This window comes from Gorilla gorilla, chromosome 4 (assembly GCF_029281585.2).
Source record: "Gorilla gorilla gorilla isolate KB3781 chromosome 4, NHGRI_mGorGor1-v2.1_pri, whole genome shotgun sequence".
NCBI lineage: Eukaryota > Metazoa > Chordata > Mammalia > Primates > Hominidae > Gorilla > Gorilla gorilla.
The window spans coordinates 53,304,622-53,327,197 of record NC_073228.2 but is presented as its reverse complement, the minus strand read 5'-3'; the positions used below and the strand labels follow the sequence as shown (position 1 = coordinate 53,327,197).

Genomic DNA, 22,576 nt, shown 5'->3' with positions numbered 1-22,576 from the left:
CAGAAATTATTCATAACATATCCAACTCTGTCCTGTTTACCTTGATTTTTTTAAAGTATCAGTTACCCATAAAGACCCTAACAAATATGAAAAGGAAAGGCAATTATAAAAGATCCTTCATTATTCCACGCACAAGAGTCAAAGATTTTGCCAACAGCCTCACTTTATAAATGCAAAAATAGGTCCAGAGAGAGAAAGTAACTTGCCTAAAGTCACACAGCAAGTGAGATGGCGGGACTAGAAGCCACGTCTCTGGCCACCCTCTGTGTGGTCTCCCTGAAAATTGGTGGTTCTCACCAGCAGCTTCTCGGTTCGTGAGCTCCACTGCCCTCTGCCCACACTTCCCACTGTCAGCATCCTTCCCCTCCCACCCCCCACATACTCTTCTTCTCAATAGGGACCCAGGTCTGTCTCAGCTACATGCTGGGACCATTAAAGTCAAGAACATTGCCACTGACACTGTGCCTGGTGCCAGCACACCCCTGAGACACAGCAGGTCAACCACAGCACTCGCCTCAACAGCGCCTCCCTCACCCCACCTGAGGGGCACCCATGCCAATGATGCACAGGTCTCTATCTTCTTAATCATCTCTGCTGAGGGGCCAGGCTGCAAATTACCCATCTCCCCAACCCCAGAGAAAGTCTAGGTGCATAGGGGAGAACAGAGACTATGAAAATTATACCATGAGGGATTCCAGGTAGATCTCAGAAAGGACTTCCAGGTGGGAGAGATGAGTTTGGAGAACTGGTAGGGGGGAAGAGGAGTATGCAGAATGGGACGCCTCCCTCCACCCCCTACCCCAGTGCCCCATCTAGAGCCAGAGTAGCTGAAAGCCAAAGGCTGCCAGGGCAAATGGGAGCAGGTGTGAGGAGGGGGACTCTTGAGGCTGGGGGTGCAGAAGCAGCAAGTTGCTTCTTCCTGGGCCCACTGCCTCTCTACTGACACCAAATAGGCAAGGGAAGGTGACCGAATGGCTGCTGCCTTCCCAGGCAGAGACGCTGTGTCCCCACCATCCCCCTGGCTGCTCCCACCTATCCCTAGCCTGGATCAGCTTTGGGGTCGGGGGTGTGGCAGAGAAGAGGAAAAGAAGGCATGGCTGGGGCAGGGGCCTCCCCAGGCTCCCATCTCATCAGAATTCAGCCTTGCCTGGGGTGATCAGGGGTCCTGATGACTCTCCCGCTGTCCCCTTTCAGAGCCCATGGCCACATAGAGCCCCCTCTCCTAAGGTCCCTCCAGTATCCTTCCAGGAGAGAAGGAGAGATCCGGGCATCGGTGTCTCCACCGTCACTCACACACCCTATGTGTTTGGGAAAGTGGGGTCCCTATCCACCTGCCCACAGCCCACAGCGCTCCTGGCCTCCTGCGGACAATGCCCCCCTCGCGGACATCGCCAAGCCCTCCACACCTGCCCATGCCCATACCTGTCTGCCCGTCCCTCCCCGCCCCCGGCCCACCCGGGCCGGCTCCCGCCAGTCCTACCTGCTCCGGGCTGGGGGCTCAGCGCCCGGGCAGCCTCCCTGAGCACCAGCACCAGGAGCCAGAGCTCGCCTCGCATGGTGGGTGCCCGGACCTGCCCCCGGCCTGCTTGCTGCCCCGGTCCTGACGAGGGAGGGGGCCCTGGCTCAGGCTGCGGCCGCGCGGTCCCCGGGGCTGGCGGAGGGGCGGGCGGCGAGGAGACGGCAGAGCGCGGGGCCGGGCGAGCCGGCAGGAGCGGCGAGAGCGCGAGCGGAGCGGGAGGCTGCGGCCTCCGGGAGCAGGCGGGGAGCTGGGGGGGCCGCTGGGTCGGTGGGGGTGGGGGGGGAGCTGGGGCAGGGGGCGTGGCGGGGGGCGCGGCGTCGTTGGGGGCTCTCCCGGCGCCTGCCCTCAGCCCTACCGGAGCGCTCCCCTAGAGCTCCTGCAGCCGCTCCCAAGGCAAGGGGTGCAGAGTAGGGGACAGGGAGGGAGCCCCTCGGGCTGAGAGAACCCCTAGAAGCATCAGCCACCCCGCGCGCCTCACTGAGCTCCTGGCTTCCTTTCCCTCCTCCGTTCCGCCGGGAAAGCTGCAGAGAGAAGGCCCGAGGACTGGACCCCTGGAAGGGACAGGCGCCCCATCCCTGGGTCACGGGCCCCTGCCTGTCCCCCGCCCCCAGCTCCTCCAAGCTCTGCGACTTCCTGAGCTGTTCTTCGGAATTCTGTGCGTCTCTGATGCTTTGTCCTCCAGCCCCCACCCCCAGAAATCTCCCCCTGCAGCAAAGACCCCCAGCTTTTCTCCCCAAGAGGGGCCTGAATCCCACCCGCCTTCCATGACTCCACCTTATCCCTCCACCCCCCATTTCCAGCACCGATTTGCCCCCCAAGCCTAGCAGACGTGAGGGTGGAGGGGGCCTGGCTACCCCTTACTCTGCAACAGTCTGGACCCCTCCCCACGAGTAGGTAACCCAGGCCTCCTGCCTCTCTGGGGCCTCCAGGCCTACTCAGGGCCAGACCCAATCAATCTTCAGAGCCAGCCCCAGACGAGGAAATGGCTCACCCCACCTGCCACCACCTTCTAACAGGCTCTGGGGATAGATAATCTTTTTATTTTTTCTTCCAGGACAGAATAAAAATACCCGCAATGTAGGATATTTAATAGACGGCAAGGAATCAGGTCAGGACACGAAGATGCCTCTTCCCTCCCCTGACCTACTTCGTTCTTGTGACGGCAAGGAGCTGGGGCGCTGGAGAGTGGGAGACGGGGTGAGGGGGCATCCTGGCTTCTAGTGGGCTGGGGCCTAGGGACTAGAAAACCGCGGAGAGGAAGGGTGCGAACACTGAGCGCCACTGGAGAAATTTTCCAGGAGGAGGGATATGGGTGGGGACAGGAGAAGGTACACTGTGGGCTGGAAGAGGCGGATTCCGTGGCACTGAGGTTAAAAAAAAAAAAAAGAAAAGAAAAAAAAAACACCTAAGAAAGGAAACAACTAAAGGCTCTCTAATCTCTTAGAACGCTGGTTCCTCCTTCCGCCGGGCCCAGAGTCCCAGAGACTACCTCCTCCAGCCCTAAACCCAATGTCCCCTTACCGTGGAACAAGGCAAGGCCGGTCTGTAAATTCTTCTTGATGTCTAATTTAAATCCCAACTTGGCGGACTCTCAAACAGAATCAGATAGGCAGCTGCCTCCAGCTGCAGCTACTTGCTGCCCTCAAGTGGCCACGTGACGAGCCACAACCCTCTGGTCCTGCGGGTTTCCTCTTTCCCCGGCCTGCCCACCCCCTGTCTCCGACCTCCTGCCTTCCTCGAGGTCAAGGTGAGAAGTCTCGGGACGGATTCCAGCTCCAGCCCCGGCGTCTTTGCACATTCCTCCATCTGGGGTACCTCGTGGTCTGTCTTACAAGAAGAGCTCAGGCTGAAACATAAACTTGTAAATAGTAGAAGCAAATGTGTAAATTTTAATGTAAGCCTCTAGAACTTGAGACCGTAATCACCTGCAGGGGGTGTGTGTGTGTATTTTGTTTGTTTTTTGAGACAGGTTCTCGCACGTTGCCTAGGCTGGAGTGCAGTGCTGCGATCATAGCTCACTGCAGCTTCCAACTCCTGGACTCAAGCGATGGGGAGCGTATATGAAAACACAGATTTCTGGACTCCACCCTCAAGTTTCTAATTCACCAGGTCTGGGATGAGGCCCGAGCGTACCCAGGTAATGCTGCTGGTCCCAGGACCACATTTTGAGAGCCACTGCTGTTGAATCCCCAGTTCCTTGCAGTCCCTCACTGCTCCTCGTCTGCCAGTAGGAGTAAAAGCAAACAGCTTAGGAAAAATCGACACCCAGGACAAAAACAGTATCTCGAAAAGGCCGAAGAGGGGGCACCCGGATTTGAACCGGGGACCTCTTGATCTGCAGTCAAATGCTCTACCACTGAGCTATACCCCCTCTGCCGACCAATCGACCGCACGTAGTCACTTAGTGGTATTGCTGCGCAGGCGCTGTGTGGCGTTCCCGAAGGAAAGTGGAAGTGGGGTAAGACGTTTACAAGAGATGGAAAAAATACAACTCCCAGAAGAATTACTCACTTGGAAGCAGGGGTTGTTCCCTGAAGCTCTGAGCTGAAGATCCCCACTGGCAGTGTAAGAAAATATATTCCTGGGGTGTGGAAGGAGAAGTCTCTCGAAATATTTCACTTCGGGGGCGTCCCACTCTCCTGCCCTGCAGAAGACCCCTTGCCACGTCTCGGAGCTTCTTTCTCCCTCCCTCATGCTCACGCGGCTTCTCCCGACCTGTCTTCCCCAGCCCAGCCCTTAGAAACTCAGCCTCCTTCCCGCCATGAAAGAGCCAGGCTGACCTGGGGGTGAGCTCGCCTCCGCCCTGCCATTGCGAGGTTGAGCCACCGGTACCGTGTTCCAAGGGTCAGCCCGCAGCTCCTCGCCCTCACTCGCATTGCATTCTACCCTGGGTACACACACAGGCTGAGCCACTGGCAGGGGCCAGGACTCCATCCTCACTCGCCTGCGAAAGCAAAAAGGGTGGCAGCGCTCGAGACTCCCTCCCACTGCATCTGTGCGGGAACTCTTTAGAGGACCTCCGGAGGCCAACAAAACGAGGCAACTCCGGAGCACAGAGGGGGCACCCGGATTTGAACCGGGGACCTCTTGATCTGCAGTCAAATGCTCTACCACTGAGCTATACCCCCTCCACGCCACCACCGTGTCATTAGAGTTAATTTCTATGGAATAGGGGTGTGGTCTTCATTTTCCCTTAAAGTTTTAATCTGAGGGTTGCGTCGGGATACCTACTGAAAAAAACACAAAATACAATGGGAATGGCTAGAACTCCTGAGTTCTTCCTTCATAGCCACGCTTTCGGAAAACCATCTAGATTAAGGAATCTTGGGCCGAGCGCGGTGGCTCACGCCTGTAATCCCAGCACTTTGGGAGGCCGAGGCGGGTGGATCACGAGGTCAGGACATCGAGACCTCCTGGCTAACACAGTGAAACCCCGTCTCTACTAAAAATACAAAAATTAGCCGGGTGTGGTGGCGGGCGCCTGTAGTCCCAGCTACTCGGGAGGCTGAGGCAGGAGAATGGCGTGAACCCTGGAGGCGGAGCTTGCAGTGAGCCGAGATCGCGCCACTGCACTCCAGCCTGGGCGACAGAGCGAGACTCTGTCTCAAAAAAAAAAGGAATATTGGGTCCTCTATATCCGTACCTAGACTCTCCCCCAAATGTCCACTGACTGGCTTGAGAAAAGGACTGTCCCCAGGACCGCCCCAGGTCCAGGGATGTACAGATGAACAGACTGGATCTCCATCTTGTCTCCTGGGCTTTTCCAACCCCAGGGTCGCTCCTCCCCTTCTCTCAAACCAAAAGCCAGTTTGAGGAACAGACAGAGGAGAAGGCTGAAATAAGAGGTAAGCATTTTTCAATAGCATTTATTACAGCCTTATAAAAATCCTAATACAGTATTTTTTTTAAATCCTGGCCGGGCGCGGTGGCTCGCGCCTGTAATCCCAGCACTTTGGGAGGCCGAGGCGGGCGGATCATGAGGTCAGGAGATCGAGACCATCCTGGCCAACATGGTGAAACCCCATCTCTACTAAAAATACAAAAAAATTAGCAGGGCGTGGTGGTGCGCGCTTATAGTCCCAGCTACTCGAGAGGCTGGGGCAGGACAATCGCTTGAACCCGGGAGGCGGAGGTTGCAGTCAGCCGAGATCGCGCCACTACTGCACTCCAGCCTGGGCGGCAGAGCGAGACTCCAACAACAATAACAACAACAACAACAACAAAATCATTACACAAAGACAAACAAAATAAGCAGCCCCTTTAGGAATCTGGTATATTTGGGAGGAGTGGCATTCACATTGGAAGGACACTAGAAGTAAAGGGTATGCTGTGGGGTGGCTTAAAGTCCAAGAGCTGTGGTCAGAGTCAGCATCTCAGAGGGAATGGGAAGACGAGGAGAAGTGGAATCCCTGCAGTGCAAAGGGCTGTCCCTATCTGGGACGTCCTGTCCTCCTCCATTTCCCCTTCCAGTTTTTGCCTCTGCCCTCCTCCCCTTGAGCCCACCTTCTTCACCTTGCTAGAATCTCCTTTGCCCAAAGGGAATGGGACAAAAATGGCTGAGGGGCTAAAAAGCCTGAGGGTGGAAGGAGGTTTGAGGAAATGAGCAATTCCACGGGTCTTTTTTTTTTTTTTTTTTTTTTTTTTTTGAGACGGAGTCTCTCTCTGTCGCCCAGGCTGGAGTGCAGTGGCGCGATCTCAACTCACTGCAACCTCCGCCTCCCAGGTTCAAAGGATTCTCCTGTCTCAGCCTCCCGAGTAGCTAGGATTACAGACGCCCGCCACCACGTCCGGCTAATTTTTGTGTTTTGCTTTGTTTTGTTTGAGACGGTGTCTCGCTCTGTCACCCAGGCTGGAGTGCAATGGCACAATCTCGGCTCACTGCAACCTCCACCTCCCGGGTTCAAGCAATTCTTCTGCCTCAGCCACCCGAGTAGCTGGGACTACAGGCGTGCACCACCACCAAGCTAATTTTTATATTTTTAGTAGAGACAGGGTTTCACCGTGTTAGCCATGCTGGTCTCCAACTCCTGACCTCAAGTGATCCTCCCGCCTCAGCCTCCCAAAGTGCTGGATTATAGGCGTGAGCCACCGCGCCCAGCCTCAGGGGTCTCTTAATCTGCCCCCCCAACACACACACACATTATTCCTACGGAGAGACTGAGGGTTGAGGAGAGGGAGAGAGTTCCACTCCCTAAATCTGCAACATATCCAACATTTCCCTGACGTCTCCAAGAAGGATGCCTGCGGCCATGGAGTGAGGAGCAGCTTCTTCTGCTGTGCTGTCTGCAGGAATCCAAGGTATGCAGTCCAGCTTCTCAGCAACGGGTTGGGAGAATGGTGTCAATCTCACTGTCCATAGCAGCCACTGCTCCCACTAGAGAACCATAGAAAAGTAATAAATAGCCACTTGATTTTCCACCCATGTTGACCATGCAAAACCCCAAAGTTTCTGGTTGACCTCAGACTGGAACATCAGTTAGCAGAGGCCTGAGATTCCATCCACTGGAGTCCGGCAGGCAGCCTGCAGGGAGGAAGGAACAGGAGGGGGTCAGCCTATCCCAAGAGAATGATGGCCTTCAAGTCTCCAGCCCTTGTCCAGATCGGACTGGGTGCAGGAACCAAAGTTACATCCAATAATTCAATTAACAGAGATGAACTGGCTTGAGTATCTGCTGTGCATCAGGTACTGTGCAAGGCTCTGGAGTTACTGGTGAAAAAGCAGACATGCCCCTGATGCTTACTGTCTAGTAGAAGAGATGGATACTAAATAAATGGTCAGACACATAATTCTGTAATTACATACTGTGATAAAGGAAATATACAGAGGCCTCTGGATGCCTGAGAGTCAGGGAGGGCTTCTCTGAGGAAGGAGCCTGGAGACTCACCTTGCTGGGCCCCTTAGCTGTGTCTCTGGGCAAGGATTCTTCACGGTGATCTGTGCCAGAAAGTGGTTCCCTACGCAAGTTCCCCCATTAGATTGTAAGCAACTCCGGCGCATGGGTGGAGTCTTGGTCATCTCTGTATCATCCTCAGCCTTGGTCTGGCACCGCACAGGGAACATGAGGGGTACTTAGAAAATGCTGATTGGGCCAGGCGCAGTGGCTCACGCCTGTAATCCCAGCACTTAGGGAGGCGGAGGCGGGTGGATCACCTGAGGTGGGGAATTCGAGACCAGCCTGACCAACATGGAGAAAGCCCGTCTCTACTAGAAATACAAAAATCAACTGGGCATGTTGGCGCATGCCTGTAATCTCAGCTACTTGGGAGGCTGAGGCAGGAGAATCGCTTGAACTCGGGAGACGGAGGTTGCAGTGAGCTGAGATCATGCTATTGCACTCCAGCCTGGGCAACAAGAGTGAAACTCCACTAAAAAAAAAAAAAAAAGAAAAAAGTGGCCGGGCGCAGTGGCTCACGCCTGTAATCCCAGCACTTTGGGAGGCCGAGGTGGGCGGATCATGAGGTCAGGAGATGGAGACCATCCTGGCTAACACCATGAAACCCCGTCTCTACTAAAAATACAAAAAAAAAAAAAAATTAACCGGGCGTGGTGGCTCACGCCTGTAATCCCAGCTACTCGGGAGGCTGAGGCAGGAGAATGGCGTGAACCTGGCAGGCAGAGCTTGCAGTGAGCCGAGATCGCGCCACTGCACTCCAGCCTGGGCAACAGAGCAAGTCGCTGTCGAAGAAAGGGAAGGAGGGAGGGAGGGAGGAAGGAAGGAAGGGAGGGAGGGAGGGAAATAAGGGAGGGAAAATGCTGATTGAACTGACTGTGGGTTGTGGAAGAGGGTTCCCCTGACCCAGGGGGTGGCAAGGACACTGCTAGAAACATGTGGTCCCTTGGACTGACTTGCCTAAAGTCTCCCCTTCTTCAAAAAACACATCTGCACCAGGCGTGGTAGCTCACTCATGTAATCCCAACACTTTGGGAGGCCGAGGCAGGAAGATCGTTTGAGCTCAGGTGTTTGACACCAGCCATGGGCAACGTGGCAAAACCCTGTCTCTACAAAAATACAAAAATTAGCAGGGCATGGTGGTGTGCGCCTGTAGTCCCGGCTACTAGGGAGGCTGAGGTGGGAGGATCGCTTGAGCCCAAGAGGTTGAAGCTGCAGTAAGCCATGTTTGCACAACTGTACTCCAGCCTGGGGGGTGACAGAGGGAGACCCTGCCTCAAAAAAAAAAAAAAAAGATACCTGTGTGCCCAGCCTGCCATGATTCCACTTGACAGGTAAGAGGAAAGGGAAATTTTCCAGGCCTGATGTAAGGCCCTTTCTATGTGGCCCAGCTCCTTCAAATCCTCCAGGTGATTACTTAATAGCTACCTGCTTAGTGTCCCTTGTCAGATAACTTACCTAAAATTGCAACATTCCCTCCGCACACCTCCACTCTCCTTTTTCTTTTCTTTGTTTTTGCTTTTGGAAATGGTGGTCTGGATATGTTGCCCAGGCTGGACTCCAACTCCTGGCCCCAAGCCATCCTCCTGCCTCAGACTCTCCAGTAGCTAGAACTACAGGCATGAACCACCATGCTGGCCCAATCTCTGTTTCTTACTCTTTATTCACCTTATCATTTATCACTTTTTTTTTTTTTTTTTTTTGAGACAGGATCTTGCTATGTCACCCAGACTGGAGTGCAGCAACATGGTCAGAGCTCAGTGCAGCCTGGAACTCCTGGGCTCAAGTGATTTTCCTGCCTCAACCTCATGAGCAGTTAGGAATACAGGTGTGTGCCACCACATCCAGCGTTTTTTTTTTTTTTTTGGTTTTTTTTTTTTTGTAAAGACAGAGTCTCGCTCTGTTGCCAAGGCTTTTCTCAAACTCCTGGGCTCAAGCCGTTTACCATTTTCTTTCTTTCTTTTTCTTTTCTTTTTTTTTTTTTTTTTTGAGATGGTGCTTCACTCTTGTTGCCCAGGCTGGAGTGCAATGGTATGATCTTGACTCACCGCAACCTCCGCCTCCTGGGTTCAAGCGCTTCTCCTGCCTCACCCTCCCAAGTACCTGGGATTACAGGCATCTGCCACCACACCCGGCTAATTTTTGTATTTTTAGTAGAGACGGGGGTTTCTCCATGTTGGTCAGGTTGGTCTCGAACTCCCGACCTCGGGTGATCTGCCCGCCTTGGCCTCCAAAGTGCTGGGATTACAGGCATGAGCCACCGCGCCCCGCCATCATTTTCTAATTGACTATGTATTTTTCTTGTTTATCATCTGCCTCCCCTACCAGAAAGTAAGCTCCATGAGGGCAGGGATTTTTGTCTGTTTTGCTCCCTGCTGTTTCTCCAGTGCCTAGAACAGTACCTGGCACAAAGGAGGTGCTCAAGAAAGATTTGTGTACTGAATGGTGTCATTTACTCTACAGAAACTCTAGGAGGTATAATGATCCTCTTCCTTACAGATAAGAAACTGAAGTCAGAGTGAGTCAATGATTTCTGCCTGGAAGGCTTGTTCCCCAGGTCTCCCCGTGGCTGTCTCCTACTCTTCACTCAGGTCTCAGCTCAAAAGTCACCTCTTAAGAGAGGCCAGCCCTGACCACCAGAACTAAATCAGACCTATCCTTCTCCCCTCCATTTCTGGTAACCAGTGGGATTCTTCACATCACTTCTCAGCACCTAAGTTATTGCGGCCAGGTGCGGTGGCTCATGCCTATAATCCCAACACTTTGGAAGGCCGAGGCCGGTGGATCACCTGCGGTCAGGAGTTCAAGACCAGCCTGGCCAACATGGCGAAACCCCATCTTTACTAAAAATATAAAAATTAGCCAGGCGTGGTGGCGGGCACCTGTAATCCCAGCTACTCAGGAGGCTGAGGCAGGAGAATCGCTTGAACGTGGGAGGCGGAGGTTACAGTGAGCTGAGGTCATGCCATTGCACTCCAGCCTGGGCAACAAGAGCAAAACTGTCTCAAAAAAAAAAAAAAAAGAGAGAGAGACATTATTGCGTTTAGGCGGAGTGCTACCTCTTTCTCCACTAGAACAAGCCCCTGAGAGCAGAGATGCTGTCTGCTCGTGGCTTACCCACCACATCTCACCTGTGGGGAGATGCCCAATTGGCTTGGCCCAGGAGCCAACTGTGAACCAGATTCTCACAGGAGAGAGGCAGGAGAAGGGTTCTGATGGTCAGTCATCCATTGGTTCAGCCAGGCCCTAGAGATCCAGGTAGAGCAGCCACTAACCCTTCCCTGGTGAGGGCACAGCAGCCTTGTATATGCCACGAGTGGTCTTTGATGGTGCTGAGAGTAAGGAAATGGGAGATCCCCACCATCCTCATGGAGTCCTTCACGTCCTGCTTATTGGCAAATATCAGGACTGAAGCATCCCGTAGAGCCTGTGGACAGAGGAGCCCAGCCCCAGTCAGCCTGCTAGTGCCCAGCCTTCCTTCCTACTGCCTCACAGGCGCTCTCTGGCTCCCTCTCCAGCTGTCCCAGGAAGAGAGGCCCATGCCTGGATGGGGCAGAGATGGGGGCCCTGCCACAATGGTAGCAACCATACCAAATGACATCAGCAGCTCAAGGAAAGCCTCTTTATGACAATCCCACAGGTGGGAATTGATGATCCTCCTCATTTTATACTTGGGGAAACTGAGGATTAGAGAGGTGAAGTCACTTGTCCAAAGTCCTACAGTGAATGAAAGATGGAGTTAGAACTTGAACCAGCAACTCTGGCTTCTATAGTCAATTGCACTGAGGGTACTGACGCCCTTCATCAGGCACAAACCAGCCCTCCTCATGCTGCTGGTATAGAGGCTCTCAGAAACTGGGACAGCAGGAATGAATCTCAGAGAAGCTAAGTGACCAGCCTGAGGGCACACAGCTAGTACCACTGGGCCCTCTCCCAACTGCAAGGGGCTTACCTCATGGGCCAGCATTTTATATAGCTCCTCCCGAGTGGTCAGCAGCCGATCCCGGTCCGTGCTGTCAATCACAAGGATGATAAACTGGGCAGCAGAGGGGAGCCGTGAGAGACAGGCTTTCTCTTTGGTAAATGTGTTTCCTGCCCACTTTGTTTCCCCACTGGTCTCTGCACTGCCCAGATGCCAGCCCCAGAGAAATGAAAGCATGCAGCCTCAAGATTTCACCACCCTGCTTCCATTATAATTGTCTTTTTTTTTTTTTTTTGAGGCGGAGTCTCGCTCTGTCATCCAGGCTGGAGTGCAGTGGCGCAATCTTGGTTCACTCCAACTTCTGCCTCCTTAGTTCAAGCGATTCTCCCACCTCAGCCTCCCAAGTAGCTGGGATTACAGGCGCGTGCCACCACACCCGGCTAATTTTTGTATTTTTGGTAGAGACGGGGTTTCGCCATGTTGGCCAGGATGGTCTCAAACTCCTGATCTCAGGTCATCTGCCTGCCTCAGCCTCCCAAAGTGCTGGGATTACCACCAGGTGTGCTGCCACACCTGGCCTATAATTGTCTTTTCTATCCAGACATGGGAATAGCACACCTCTGACTGTGTGGCAGAGGCTGAGCTACATAAGCACTGGGTGTTCATGACTCCATTTAGGCCTCACCACAACCCTGTGGACTTGGTACTGTTAGTATCCCCATTTTACAAATGAAGAGACTGAGGCTCAGTGAGGCTGTGTATCTTGCTCTTGACCACACAGCTGGTGAGTAGCAGTGCTGGAAATGGAACCCAGCTCTGTCTCAGTCCAGGAATTAAACCACTGAATTCTACTCCTGCTGGAGTAAGAAAGTAAGGCCCCTAGAGAGAAGGGGCCTACCCATCCAGTGCATCAAACAGAAAGCTGCCAGCAGCTGCCAGGAAGTATTCAAACACGTTAACAGGCAGGCACTGCACTGTGTTGAGTATCTGACACATATACATTACATATTGGTTTGTTATTTAATTTTCACAACAACTTAGGGAGATCATTATATATATGTATATATAAAACTTTTTTTTTGAGACAGAGTCTTGCTCTGTTGCCCAGGCTGGAGTTGCAATGGCGTGATCTCGGCTCACTGCAACCTCTGCCTCCCAGGTTCAAGCAGTTCTCCTGTCTCAGCCTCCCGAGTAGCTGGGATTACAGGTGCCTGACACCATGCACAGCTAATTTTTGTATTTTCAGTAGAGGTTGGGTTTCGCCATGTTGGCCAGGCTGGTTTCGAACTCTTGACCTCAGGTGATCCACCCGCCTCGGACTCCCAAAGTGCTGGGATTACAGGTGTGAGCCACAGGAACCGACCATTATAATCTCTATTTCACAAGTTGGGGAACCAAGGCTCAGAGAGGTTACATGACAGTCTGATATCACATGCCTGCCTTGGAGACCCTTCAGCCCTGGTGCCCTCCTCACCTCAGTGTTGGAGTAGTATGTGTTCCAGATAAAGCTCAGAGCCTCAGGTCTCACTATGTCCCACATGAAGAAGCAGGTCTTCGGCAGAATGATCTCCTCCACGTTGCTGCCAATGGTGGGACACATATGGACCACCTCATTGGTCAAGCTGGGGAGGTAGGAGTGGGCACCAAGAGCTCAGTCCAGCCTACTCCCAACTCTGGCCCCCAAATGCTCTACTCCCGAAGCAGTCTGAATCTAACTCAGAACAAGTCCACTCAGGCTCACCAAACACCTGCTCGGAGCCAGGCCCTGTGCTGGGCCCTGGGGAATGAAGACAGGAGTGAGACCAAGCCCTGCCCTGGCTTGGACCCCAGAGAAGGGAAACATCTTAGAGGAGGCGCCTCAAACTTTATCTCTTTTTTTCTTTTTATAGAAACAGGGTCTCACTGTGTTGCCCAGGCTTACCTTGAACTCCTGACCTTGGGCTCCTGTCAAGAGAACCTCCTGCCTTGGCCTCCCAAAGTGCTGGGATTACAGGCACGAGCCACAAAGCCCAGCCTCCTCAAACTTTAATATGCAGTTGAATCACCTGAGAGTTTTGTCAAAATGCAGATTCTGACCCAGTGAGTCTGGGCGGGGGTCCAGGGTTTTGCCTTTCTTTCTTTCTCTCTTTCTCTCTTTCTTTCCTTCTTTCCTTCTCTCTCTCTCTTTCTTTCTTTCACAGAGTCTCACTCTGTCGCCCAGTCTGGAGTGTAGGTACGATCATGTCTCCCAGGTTCAAGCAATTCTCCCGCCTCGGCCTCCTGAGTAGCTGGGATTACAGGCGCACGCCCCCACGCCCGGCTAATTTTTGTATTTTTGTAGAAACGGGGTTTCGCCATGTTGGCCGGGCGAGTCTCGAACTCCTGACCTCAAGTGATCCATCCACCTCGGACTCCCAAAGTGCTGGGATTACAGGCATGAGCCACCGCATCCGGCCACAGTTTTGCTTTTTTTTTTTTTCCCTTGAGATGTAGTCTCTCTCTGTCGCCCAGGTTGGAGTGCAGTGGCACAATCTCAGCTCACTGCAACCTCCGCCTCCCTTTGTCGCCCAGGCTGGAGTACAGTGGCGCAATCTCAGCTCACTGCAACCTCTGCCTCCCGGGTTCAAGTGATTCTCCTTCCTCAGCCTCCAGAGTAGCTGGGATTACAGGCATGTGCCACCACGTCCAGCTAATTTTTATATTTTTTTAGTAGAGATGGGGTTTCGCCATGTTGGCCAGGCTGGTCTCGAACTCCTGTCCTCAGGTAGATCCACCCACTTCAGCCTCTCAAAGTGCTAGGATTACAGGCGTGAGCCACCTTGCTCAGCCCTTTGTTGTTGTTGTTGTTGTATTTTTAGTAGAGACGAGGTTTCACCATGTTGGCCAGGCTGCTCTTGAACTCCTGATCTCAGGTGATCCGCCCGCCTCGGCCTCCCAAAGTGCTGCGATTACAGGCACTTTGAGAGCAACCGCGCCCGGCCATGGTTTTGCATTCCTAATAAGCTTTCAGGTGATGCCTATGTGACTGGTCTGTAGACCACACTTTGAGGAGCAAGAGTTTAGAAAAATGAGACAGACACAGTGAGGGACATCAGAGAGGTGCTTTGTTTAAAGTGACATAGAAAATATACACATGCTTTTATATGTAAATAATGCTTCTGAAAAGTTACGCAAAGTTACAATAGGAGGAAAACTAGGAGCCAGAGGCAAGAAGGAAACTTACTTTTCACCGTGTATTCCTCCATTGTTTGAAATTTTCCTTTATAATTTTTTAAAATCATTACATGTATTACTTTTTCATGGAAAAGCTTCTCCTAAGTAAAGTACTTTGGAGGCTGTAAAATGGGAGAGGTGCCATCCAGAGAGCGAATATCGGGGAAAGCTGCGATCGGTATTTACTCAGAACCACCCATATGTGCCAGGCTTGCTAGACCAGGAGCTACAGAGCCTCAGTGAGCCTTTGGGTTTGAAGAAGGGGAAGAAAGTTAACTGGCAGAGGGGACGGGGTGAGAAAGGAGGGACCTGCCGCTAGAGGGAGCGAAGAGCAGGGAGGCAGTTTGGGACACTTGGCAGGCCTGGAGCTGGGTTTGGCAGGGGCCCCGGGAAGATGGAGGAAAGCAGTGGGAGTTAGGGTTGCCTGTACGGTGCAGGATTTGAATGGCAGACCGAGGAGCCGCAGTACTAGGAAGGTCCAAGCAGCGTGCCCAATCACTCCTCCGGACTACAGAGGAGCCCGGGAACCCAGGGAAGAGCTCCAGTGATTGGTCCCCCTGCCTGTCAGTCTGGTGGGAGGCCCAGCCCTCTACCCTCCCCGCCCGAGAGTCACTTACAACCGGTAGAGAATGGTGGTCTTTCCTTCATTGTCCAGTCCCACGATGATAACCATGTGCTCTGGAAGCCTCGGAGGAAGGGCAGCGTCAGGGCCAAGCCCGAAGACCAAGGGACTGTGTGCCCCCACCAGACCTCCCAGGAAGGAGATAGCGCTCCCCGCAGGCTGGGGACCTCTGCCCACCGTACCGCGTCTGCTTCCCACCCAACTCCGACACCTGCCCCACTCCGGGACGGTGGAGAAGACAGCTGAGCCCCCACCTCCCTTCACATTCTAGAAAAGTGTCTGAAAGGCCTAGGGCGCTTCTGGGCTTGCCAAGAGACGGTGTCTAGAGAAAGAGTCTAACGCGAAGTCACAATCGCAGGACACTCGCAGCAGCCCCCCATCCCCGCCGCTGGCGCCGTTTAGCGGGGAGAAAGGAGGCTCGCCCAGCTTTGCGTCCTGGGGCGCACCGAAGCGCCGGGACCCAAGAGGAGCAGGCAGGGACGGGGGCAGGGGAGGCCGCGGGGCAGTCGAGGAGCGCCCATATACGACCCTCGGAGCCCGAGGTACCCCCGTGCGTCCGACCACAGATCAGAGGAGTCCCAGAAGAGAGCGAGATCAAAGCGCTCGCTTGGATGCCCTGTGCGTCCCTTACCCTGGTTCCCGAAGATGCTCATTAACTTGGCGATCAGCTGTCCCATGGCACTTCCCGGGCCGGACAGGTGCAGGAGGGCTCAGCGGCCTCAGGAGCGGAGTTGGCCCTGGTACTCGGAGCTCCGCTCCCCCGGGAGGGTCTGGCGGATTTTGCCTATGAAGTTAGGGAAGCCCCACGCGTCACCAACCTGACCTGGGAACCCTCTGGGACGCTGGCCCTTCGTGGGCGCTATGGACACCCCAGTGACTAAGGGCTGCCTGTCCCGGGCCCGAGAGGTGCAAGGAATATGGGGGTTCCAGGCTCCAGCCCTCCCCCTCGCCCTGCGAAAACTCCAGAGTTCTCCGGGTGGACTGCTCCACTACCGCAAATCAGGGGAGACTCAGCACTGCGCGCGGAACAGGATCCCAGCTCTCCCTCCTCTGAGTGCCATGTCTAGGGCACTAGACTGAAGCAAAACCCCAGGCGACCCACTTTCTGTACCTACCAGCTGTGTAGTACAGACAGGGCTCACCGATCCTCTCTGAGCTGGGAGAATATTCCAACCCTCCACAGATGTGCAGTTGGTTCACTAGCGTGGGTCTTGTGGGCCCACTCAAATTGCATTCCCCTGGGGAAGGGCAGGGTCTCCCCTTGATGCTTGGCAACTTCTAGGATAAATCAGTACTCCTACAATTCACAGACAAACCTACTGCCCAGGCACAGCTTCCTGATCCCCAAAAGTGGGCGCCTGAAGACAAGGATGGAGCATGAAGAGAGATCGGCCGGCTGGAGACCCTGCAGAGAGGCCCCAGATACCTGGCAGAGGAGTACGTGGGCCAACAGAGAACCAGGAGGCAAGGCCTGAGGAGGGAATGGAAGGAGGAGTTTCCTGCTGTTGCTTGTGAATTTCTTTCTTTGCTTAAGCTGGGGGGAGAAAAAAAAAAACAGATAACAAAAGGAGAAGTCCAAAAGGCAACGTGCCCTCAGGCTGCAGGAATGGTTAGCAGGATATCCAGCCAACACACCAGGGAGCCAGCTCCTTCCACCCCACTGTACTGCCTTCCTGCAGCCTCCACTAAGATAACAACCCTCCATTAAGGTAACAACTTTCTAACTGGTCTCCCTGCCTCTACCTCTCCTTTCCCAAGGCATCCTCTCCATGGCCCCTATTAACCTTCCTAAAGCACAGCTCAGGGTCTGTAACTCCCCCAGCTCATAGATCTTCAATGGCTCCCTATTGCTCACTGGATTCAGATCAGTCTCCACTTGACATTCAAGAGCTTCCACGAACAGCCCCCACCTGCCTTCACAGGTTTATCTCCCAGGCTCTGTATCTACTGGTTCCTGCCTACACATGCCTGGCTCTTTCTGATGGTGCCTTTCCTTCTGCATTTCCTCCTTGAGTGCCTTTCACCTTCTCAGAAAGAATGCCTGAGACCCATTAGCTGCCCTGCCGTAAAAGCCACCTGCTTCCCCAGCCCTGAGTTGGTTCTCCAGCCACATGGGGCTTCTCCCTACACTGGGATTATAGACAGGCAAGTCTGTTTCCTCCCATCAACTGTGAGTACCAGGGTGGGATTCATATCTTGTTAATCAGCATATGACCTCCCCCCCAGCCCAATCACTCCCTGCCTGGTCCAGAACCCTGCACACAGGATGAATGTGTTGCTGTCAGACTGATGTAGAATGAGTTAAGCTACAGCCTGAGAAATGGCACTTGGAGTATTAAAAAAGGAATGTGAACACAAGTTTAAGAGGATTGAGGAAGGCTGGGAAGTTTGCGGGAAGAAGAAGGAAAATAGCTCACTAAATACAGACTTTCATCCCACCCAGCTTGGTGCCCAGAGTTAGAAGGATAGAGTTGACTGCCAGAGCCCATCTGGGCTGATTGCATTTCAGCCTTAGGAGAGAAGGAGCCAAGTCTGGGGCTGGGGGGTGGGGCAGCAAGGGTGCTGAGGGAAGCAGCAGTGTCTTAAGCATTTTACCATCTGTTTCCTGGGGTTAGTGGGATGGGGGGAGGAACATCTTAGTGCATGCTGCCCTCCCCACCTCCTCTTTGCAGAATTGAAAGTAACACTCTGCAAGCTGGAAACACATTCAGTAAACAGACAAGGAGAGGGCATCTCTCTGAGCATACTCTGGCTCTGGAAGCTGCCTGATTAAAAAAAATAATAATTAAAAGAGAAAAGAAGAAAAAAAAAAAGAAAATAGAAAAACAGACGAGAAGATCTGCCTCCACTTTGAGGCCCAGGACCTGGATCTTAAGAAGCATTCATTCGTTCATTCATTCATTTGACAAATATGAGCCAGGAAATACATGAAGTAGACAAAACAGACTTAGTCCAGGTCTTTATGTTTTTGTTTTGTTTTGTTTTGTTTTTTGAGACAGAACCTTGCTCTGTCACCCAGGCTGGAGTCCAGTGGCAGGATCGCGGCTCACTGCAGCCTCAACCTCCCAGGCTCAAGTGATCCTCCCACCTCAGCTTCCTGAGTAGCTGGGAGTAGAGGTGAAAGCCACCACTCCCAGCTAATTTTTTTTTTTTTTTTTTTTGTAGAGATGGGCTTCGCCATTGGTCTCCAACTCCTGGACTCAAACAATCTCCCGCCTCAGCCTCCCAAAGTGCTGGGATTACAGGTATGAGCCACTGCTCCCATTCCCAGTCTGGGTCTTTATGGAGCTTGTGGTCTAGAGAGAGAGACAGATACACACACACACACCCCTCTGAGAGACAGTAGGAAGGCCTGATTTAGAAGGAAAGCAAGGCACCCTTCTCTGAAGAAAATGAGAGGTGAACCTAGCTGGACTTCCTGGGTCGAGTGGGGACTTGGAGAACTTTTCTGTCTTACAAGAGGATTGTAAAACGCACCAATCAGCGCTCTGTAGCTAGCAAGAGGATTGTAAAATGCACCAATCAGTGCTCTGTAAAAACACACCAACCAGTGCTCTGTAGCTAGCAAGAGGATTGTAAAATGCACCAATCAGTGCTCTGGAAAATGCACCAATCAGCACTCTGCAAAACGCACCAATCAGCAGGATCCTAAAAGTAGCCAATCACAGGGAGGATTGAAAAAAAAGGGCACTCTGGCAGGGTGCAGTGGCTCAGGCCTGTAATCCCAGCACTTTGGGAGGCGGGGGGGGGGGGGGGGGGGGGGGGGGGGGGGGCGGATCACGAGGTCAGGAGTTCGAGACCAGCCTGACCAACATGGTGAAACCCCATCTCTACTAAAAATGCAAAAATTAGCTGGGCGTGGTAGTGCCCACCTATAATCCCAGCTACTCAGGAGGCTGAGGCAGGAGAATTGCTTGAACCCGGGAGGCGGAGGTTGCAGTGAGCCGAGATCGCGCCATTGCACTCCAGCCTGGGCAACAGAGTGGGACTCCATCTCAAAAAAAAAAAAAAGAAAAAGAAAAAGAAAAAAGCGCACTCCGATAGGACAGAAACAGAACATGGGCGGGGCCAATAAGGGAATAAAAGCTGGCCACCTCCCAGCCAGTAGCAGCAATGTGCTCGGGTCCCGTTCCATGCTGTGGAAGCTTTAGTTCTATTGCATTCTTTTGCTCTTTACAATAAATCTTGCTGTTGCTTAATCTTTGGGTCCGTGCCATCTTTAAGAGCTGTAACACTCACCCCGAAGGTCCGCGGCTCCATTCTTGAAGTCAGCGAGACCACGAACCCCACCAGCAGGAACCAACTCCGGACACAAAAAGATTATTGGAGCTAAGACAAAATTTTTCTCTAAGATACTGAACTGGGACAGCCCCTTGTCCCTGGACCATGGTGGCCTCAGCCTAGTTCTCTTTAGTGTAGAACAGCGGAAACTTTAAGCCACACGTAGGACCTGGGCCTCTCCCACATCACCTCATTCTGGGACAGAACCCACTGCAAAAACAGGAGCAGCTAGTCAGGGAAGGAAACAAAGGGTCCCAGGTAGCAGAAGTCCCCAGTCCCTCGGTTCCTGCCTGGTCTCGGCTGACTTCATGGTTGTCGAAATCCTCACACATGGACAACCACTAACTTGCTGATGGTGTAGCCAGAGTTAATTGAGAGCTTCTGATTACCAAGAAACAAGAATCTGCCCCCATCTCTCGCTATCTCCAAGCCAGCTAGAAATGCCTTTCCTGCAAGTTCCAGGCAAATGCAATTTCTTTTCTCTTTTTTTTTTTTTTTTTTTTGGACAGAGTCTCCCTCCATTGCCCAGGCTGTAGTGTAGTGGCTCCATCTCAGCTCACTGCAACCTCCCCCTCCTGGGTTCAAGCGATTCTCCTGCCTCAGCCTCCCAAGTAGCTGGTATTACAGGCGCCCACCACCACGCCTGGCTAATTTTTGTATTTTTAGTAGAGATGGGGTTTCACCATGTTGGCCAGGCTGGTTGCAAACTCCTGACCTCAAGTGATCCACCCACCTCGACCTCCCAAAGTGCTGGGATTACAGGTATGAGCCACCGTGTCCGGGCTGCAAATGCAATTTCAGGCAGAAGGCACATGGGGCACAAATACACTCAGACACCTGCTTCCTCCTTCTCAAACCCCCAGCCCCCACCCTTGCAGAAGCTGATGCATCCTGGGACAAGGGAATTAGCACTGAACTTGGGGGTCAAAGGCACCACAGAACTTGACATCTATATATCTGAGTTCAAACCCTTGCCTCATGGCTGTATAACTGTGGTCAAATAGTTTAACCTCTCTGAACTTTGTAAACTGGAGTTAATAATACCTGACATTGATTCAAAACATCAGACTCCACTCCAGACCTCTCTGTGGAGCTCCAGACCATGTACCCAGCTGTCTTTTCCTCTTCTCTCTCTTTTTTTTTTTTTTTGAGATAGAGTCTCGCTCTGTCACCCAGGCTGGAGTGCAGTGGCGTGTTCTCAGTTACTGCAACTTCCACCTCCCGAGTTCAAGCAATTCTCCTGCCTCAGCCTTTTGAGTAGCTGGGATTACAGGCGCCCACGACCACACCCAGGTAATTTTTGTATTTTCAGTAGAGATGAGGTTTCACCATGTTGCCCAGTCTGGTCTCGAATTCCTGACCTCAATTGATCTGCCCACCTGGTCCTCGCAAAGTGCTGGGATTACAGGCATGAGCCAGCACGCCCAGCCTCTGCTTCTCTTCTTGAATGTCCCACAGGCACCTCAAACCCACTTTGACCAAAGATGGACTGATCACTTCTGCCCCTAACTTCTTTGGTTTTTTTTACCTGCTTTTGCTAAGAAGACCACCATCAGCAGTCACTCCCTTTTTTTTTTTTTGAGACAGAGCCTTGCTCTGTCAACCAGGCTGGAGTGCAGTGGTGTGATCTCAGCTCACCACAGCCTCGCCTCCTGGGTTCAAGCGATTCTCCTGCTTGGCCTCCAGAGTAGCTGGAGGCGTGTGCCACTGCACCCGGCTGATTTTTGTATTTTTAGTAGAGACAGGGTTTTGCCATGTTGGCCAAACTGGTCTTGAACCCCTGACCTCAGGTGATCCGCCCGCCTCGGCCTCCCAAAGTGCTGGGATTACAGACATGAGCCACCACACCTGGCCACCTCTCTTTCTCTCTCTCTCTCTTTTTTTTTTTTCTTTTTTTTTAGACAGAGTCTCCCTCTGTTACCCAGGCTGGAGTGAAGTGGTGTGACCTCAGCTCACCACAACCTCTGCTTCCCAGGTTCAAGCAATTCTCCTGCCTCACCTCCCGAGTAGCTGGGATTATAGGCGCCGCCACCACGCCTGGCTAATTTTTGTATTTTTAGTAGAGACGGGGTTTCACCATGTTGGCCAGGCTGGTCTCAAACTCCTGACCTTGTGATCCACCCACCTCGGCCTCCCAAAGTGCTGGGATTACAGGCGTGAGCCACCGTGCCCGGCCTCACCTTCCTTTCTCTTATCAGCTGCCTCCACTTGCTCTCCAAGAGCTCAAGATGCTAACATTTATTTATTAATTTAATTTCTTTATTGAGACACGGTCTCGCTCTGTCATCCAGGCTGGAGTGCAGTGGTGTGATCATAGCTCACTGCAGCCTTGACTTCCTGGGCTCAAGAGATCCACCATACCTCAGCCTCCCTATCACAGCCTCCCAAATAGCTGGGACTACACACGCAGCTAATTTTTAAAATTTTTTGTAAAAAGGTGGGTCTCACTATGTTGCATAAACTAGTCTAAAACTCCTGGGCTCAAGCATTCCTGTCCCCTTAGCCTCCCAAAGTGCTGGGATTACAGGCATAAGCCACCAAGCCCGGCCATCTAACTGCTAGATCTCTCTGGCCTCTTTGCCTCCCTTCCAGTCCCACTGCTGTGGCGTAAGGCAAACCCTCCTTTCGCACCTGGATTATCACAGCTGTTTCTAAGCTAGGCCTTCCAATCTATGTGCCAAACTGCAAACAAAGCAATCTTGCTAATTGCTTACAATCCTTCCATTTCTGCACACGAGCTTCAGGACAAAGCCCAAACTCCTTAACGTGACTCAAGGCCCACTGTGACCTGCTCCTGCCAATTCCTCTCTGGCCACCACCTTGAGAGCACACTTTGGTGGTGAGGTGCCAAGAATATGTCATGCATGTCCCCTGCTTTCTCTGCCTTGAACACTTTCCCCATTTGTCTGCTAACCATGCTTCTAGATTCTACTCAAGCCTCACCTCTGCCAGGAAGCCTCAGCTGACCTCCCCAGGTTATGGGACTAACCCCTCTTTCAGGTTCCCACAGTACCCAATGCTCCCACAGTACCCAGTGCTCCCACAGCAGAGAACACATTATGCTGTGCTGAAATAATCTATGGCCCCTACGTAGACTTGTGCCTGGTACATAGGAGGTGCTCAATAAACGTTTGTTCAAGGAAGAAACA

The 22,576-nt window shown here is 52.7% G+C and overlaps 2 protein-coding genes and 2 non-coding genes across 5 annotated transcripts in view; all 4 read right to left on the bottom strand.

The window, feature by feature from the left end:
- Window positions 1-1,769, bottom strand: part of PLXDC1 (plexin domain containing 1) — an 84,447-nt gene extending 82,678 nt beyond the window's left edge. The window contains exon 1 of one of the 2 annotated variants that reach the window (XM_055388268.2): window positions 1,481-1,769. In XM_055388268.2, coding sequence (XP_055244243.2) covers window positions 1,481-1,556 — 76 coding nt within the window. In that variant the 5' untranslated portion in view covers window positions 1,557-1,769. The remainder of the gene's footprint in view (window positions 1-1,480) is intronic. The other variant, XM_055388269.2, reaches the window with a different exon arrangement.
- Window positions 1,770-3,818: 2,049 nt separating this feature from the next.
- Window positions 3,819-3,890, bottom strand: TRNAC-GCA (transfer RNA cysteine (anticodon GCA)). The gene has a single exon. It is a non-coding gene; the product is annotated as a tRNA-Cys (tRNA).
- A 685-nt stretch (window positions 3,891-4,575) lies between these two features.
- On the bottom strand, window positions 4,576-4,647 carry TRNAC-GCA (transfer RNA cysteine (anticodon GCA)). Its single transcript has one exon. It is a non-coding gene; the product is annotated as a tRNA-Cys (tRNA).
- Window positions 4,648-6,927: 2,280 nt separating this feature from the next.
- Window positions 6,928-18,301, bottom strand: ARL5C (ARF like GTPase 5C). The gene is made up of 6 exons (XM_055388267.2): window positions 15,778-18,301; window positions 15,142-15,202; window positions 12,807-12,954; window positions 11,363-11,446; window positions 10,686-10,837; window positions 6,928-7,040 (listed from the first exon to the last, which is right to left on the bottom strand). The coding sequence occupies exons 1-6, from the start codon at window positions 15,821-15,823 to the stop codon at window positions 6,992-6,994; spliced, it is 540 nt and encodes a 179-aa protein (XP_055244242.2). The 5' UTR covers window positions 15,824-18,301; the 3' UTR covers window positions 6,928-6,991.
- Between the last annotated feature and the right edge of the window lie 4,275 nt (window positions 18,302-22,576).

What these genes read in the sequence shown, in the direction of transcription:
- ARL5C (XM_055388267.2), bottom strand. Translation starts at nt 15,823, where the DNA reads ATGGGACAGCTGATCGCCAAGTTAATGAGCATCTTCGGGAACCAGG. An exon ending in GAGCATCTTCGGGAACCAGG is followed by an intron (nt 15,203 to 15,777) that starts GTAAGGGACGCA and finishes CGAGGCTTCCAG; the next exon opens with AGCACATGGTTATCATCGTG. An exon ending in ACCACCATTCTCTACCGGTT is followed by an intron (nt 12,955 to 15,141) that starts GTAAGTGACTCT and finishes CTACCTCCCCAG; the next exon opens with CTTGACCAATGAGGTGGTCC.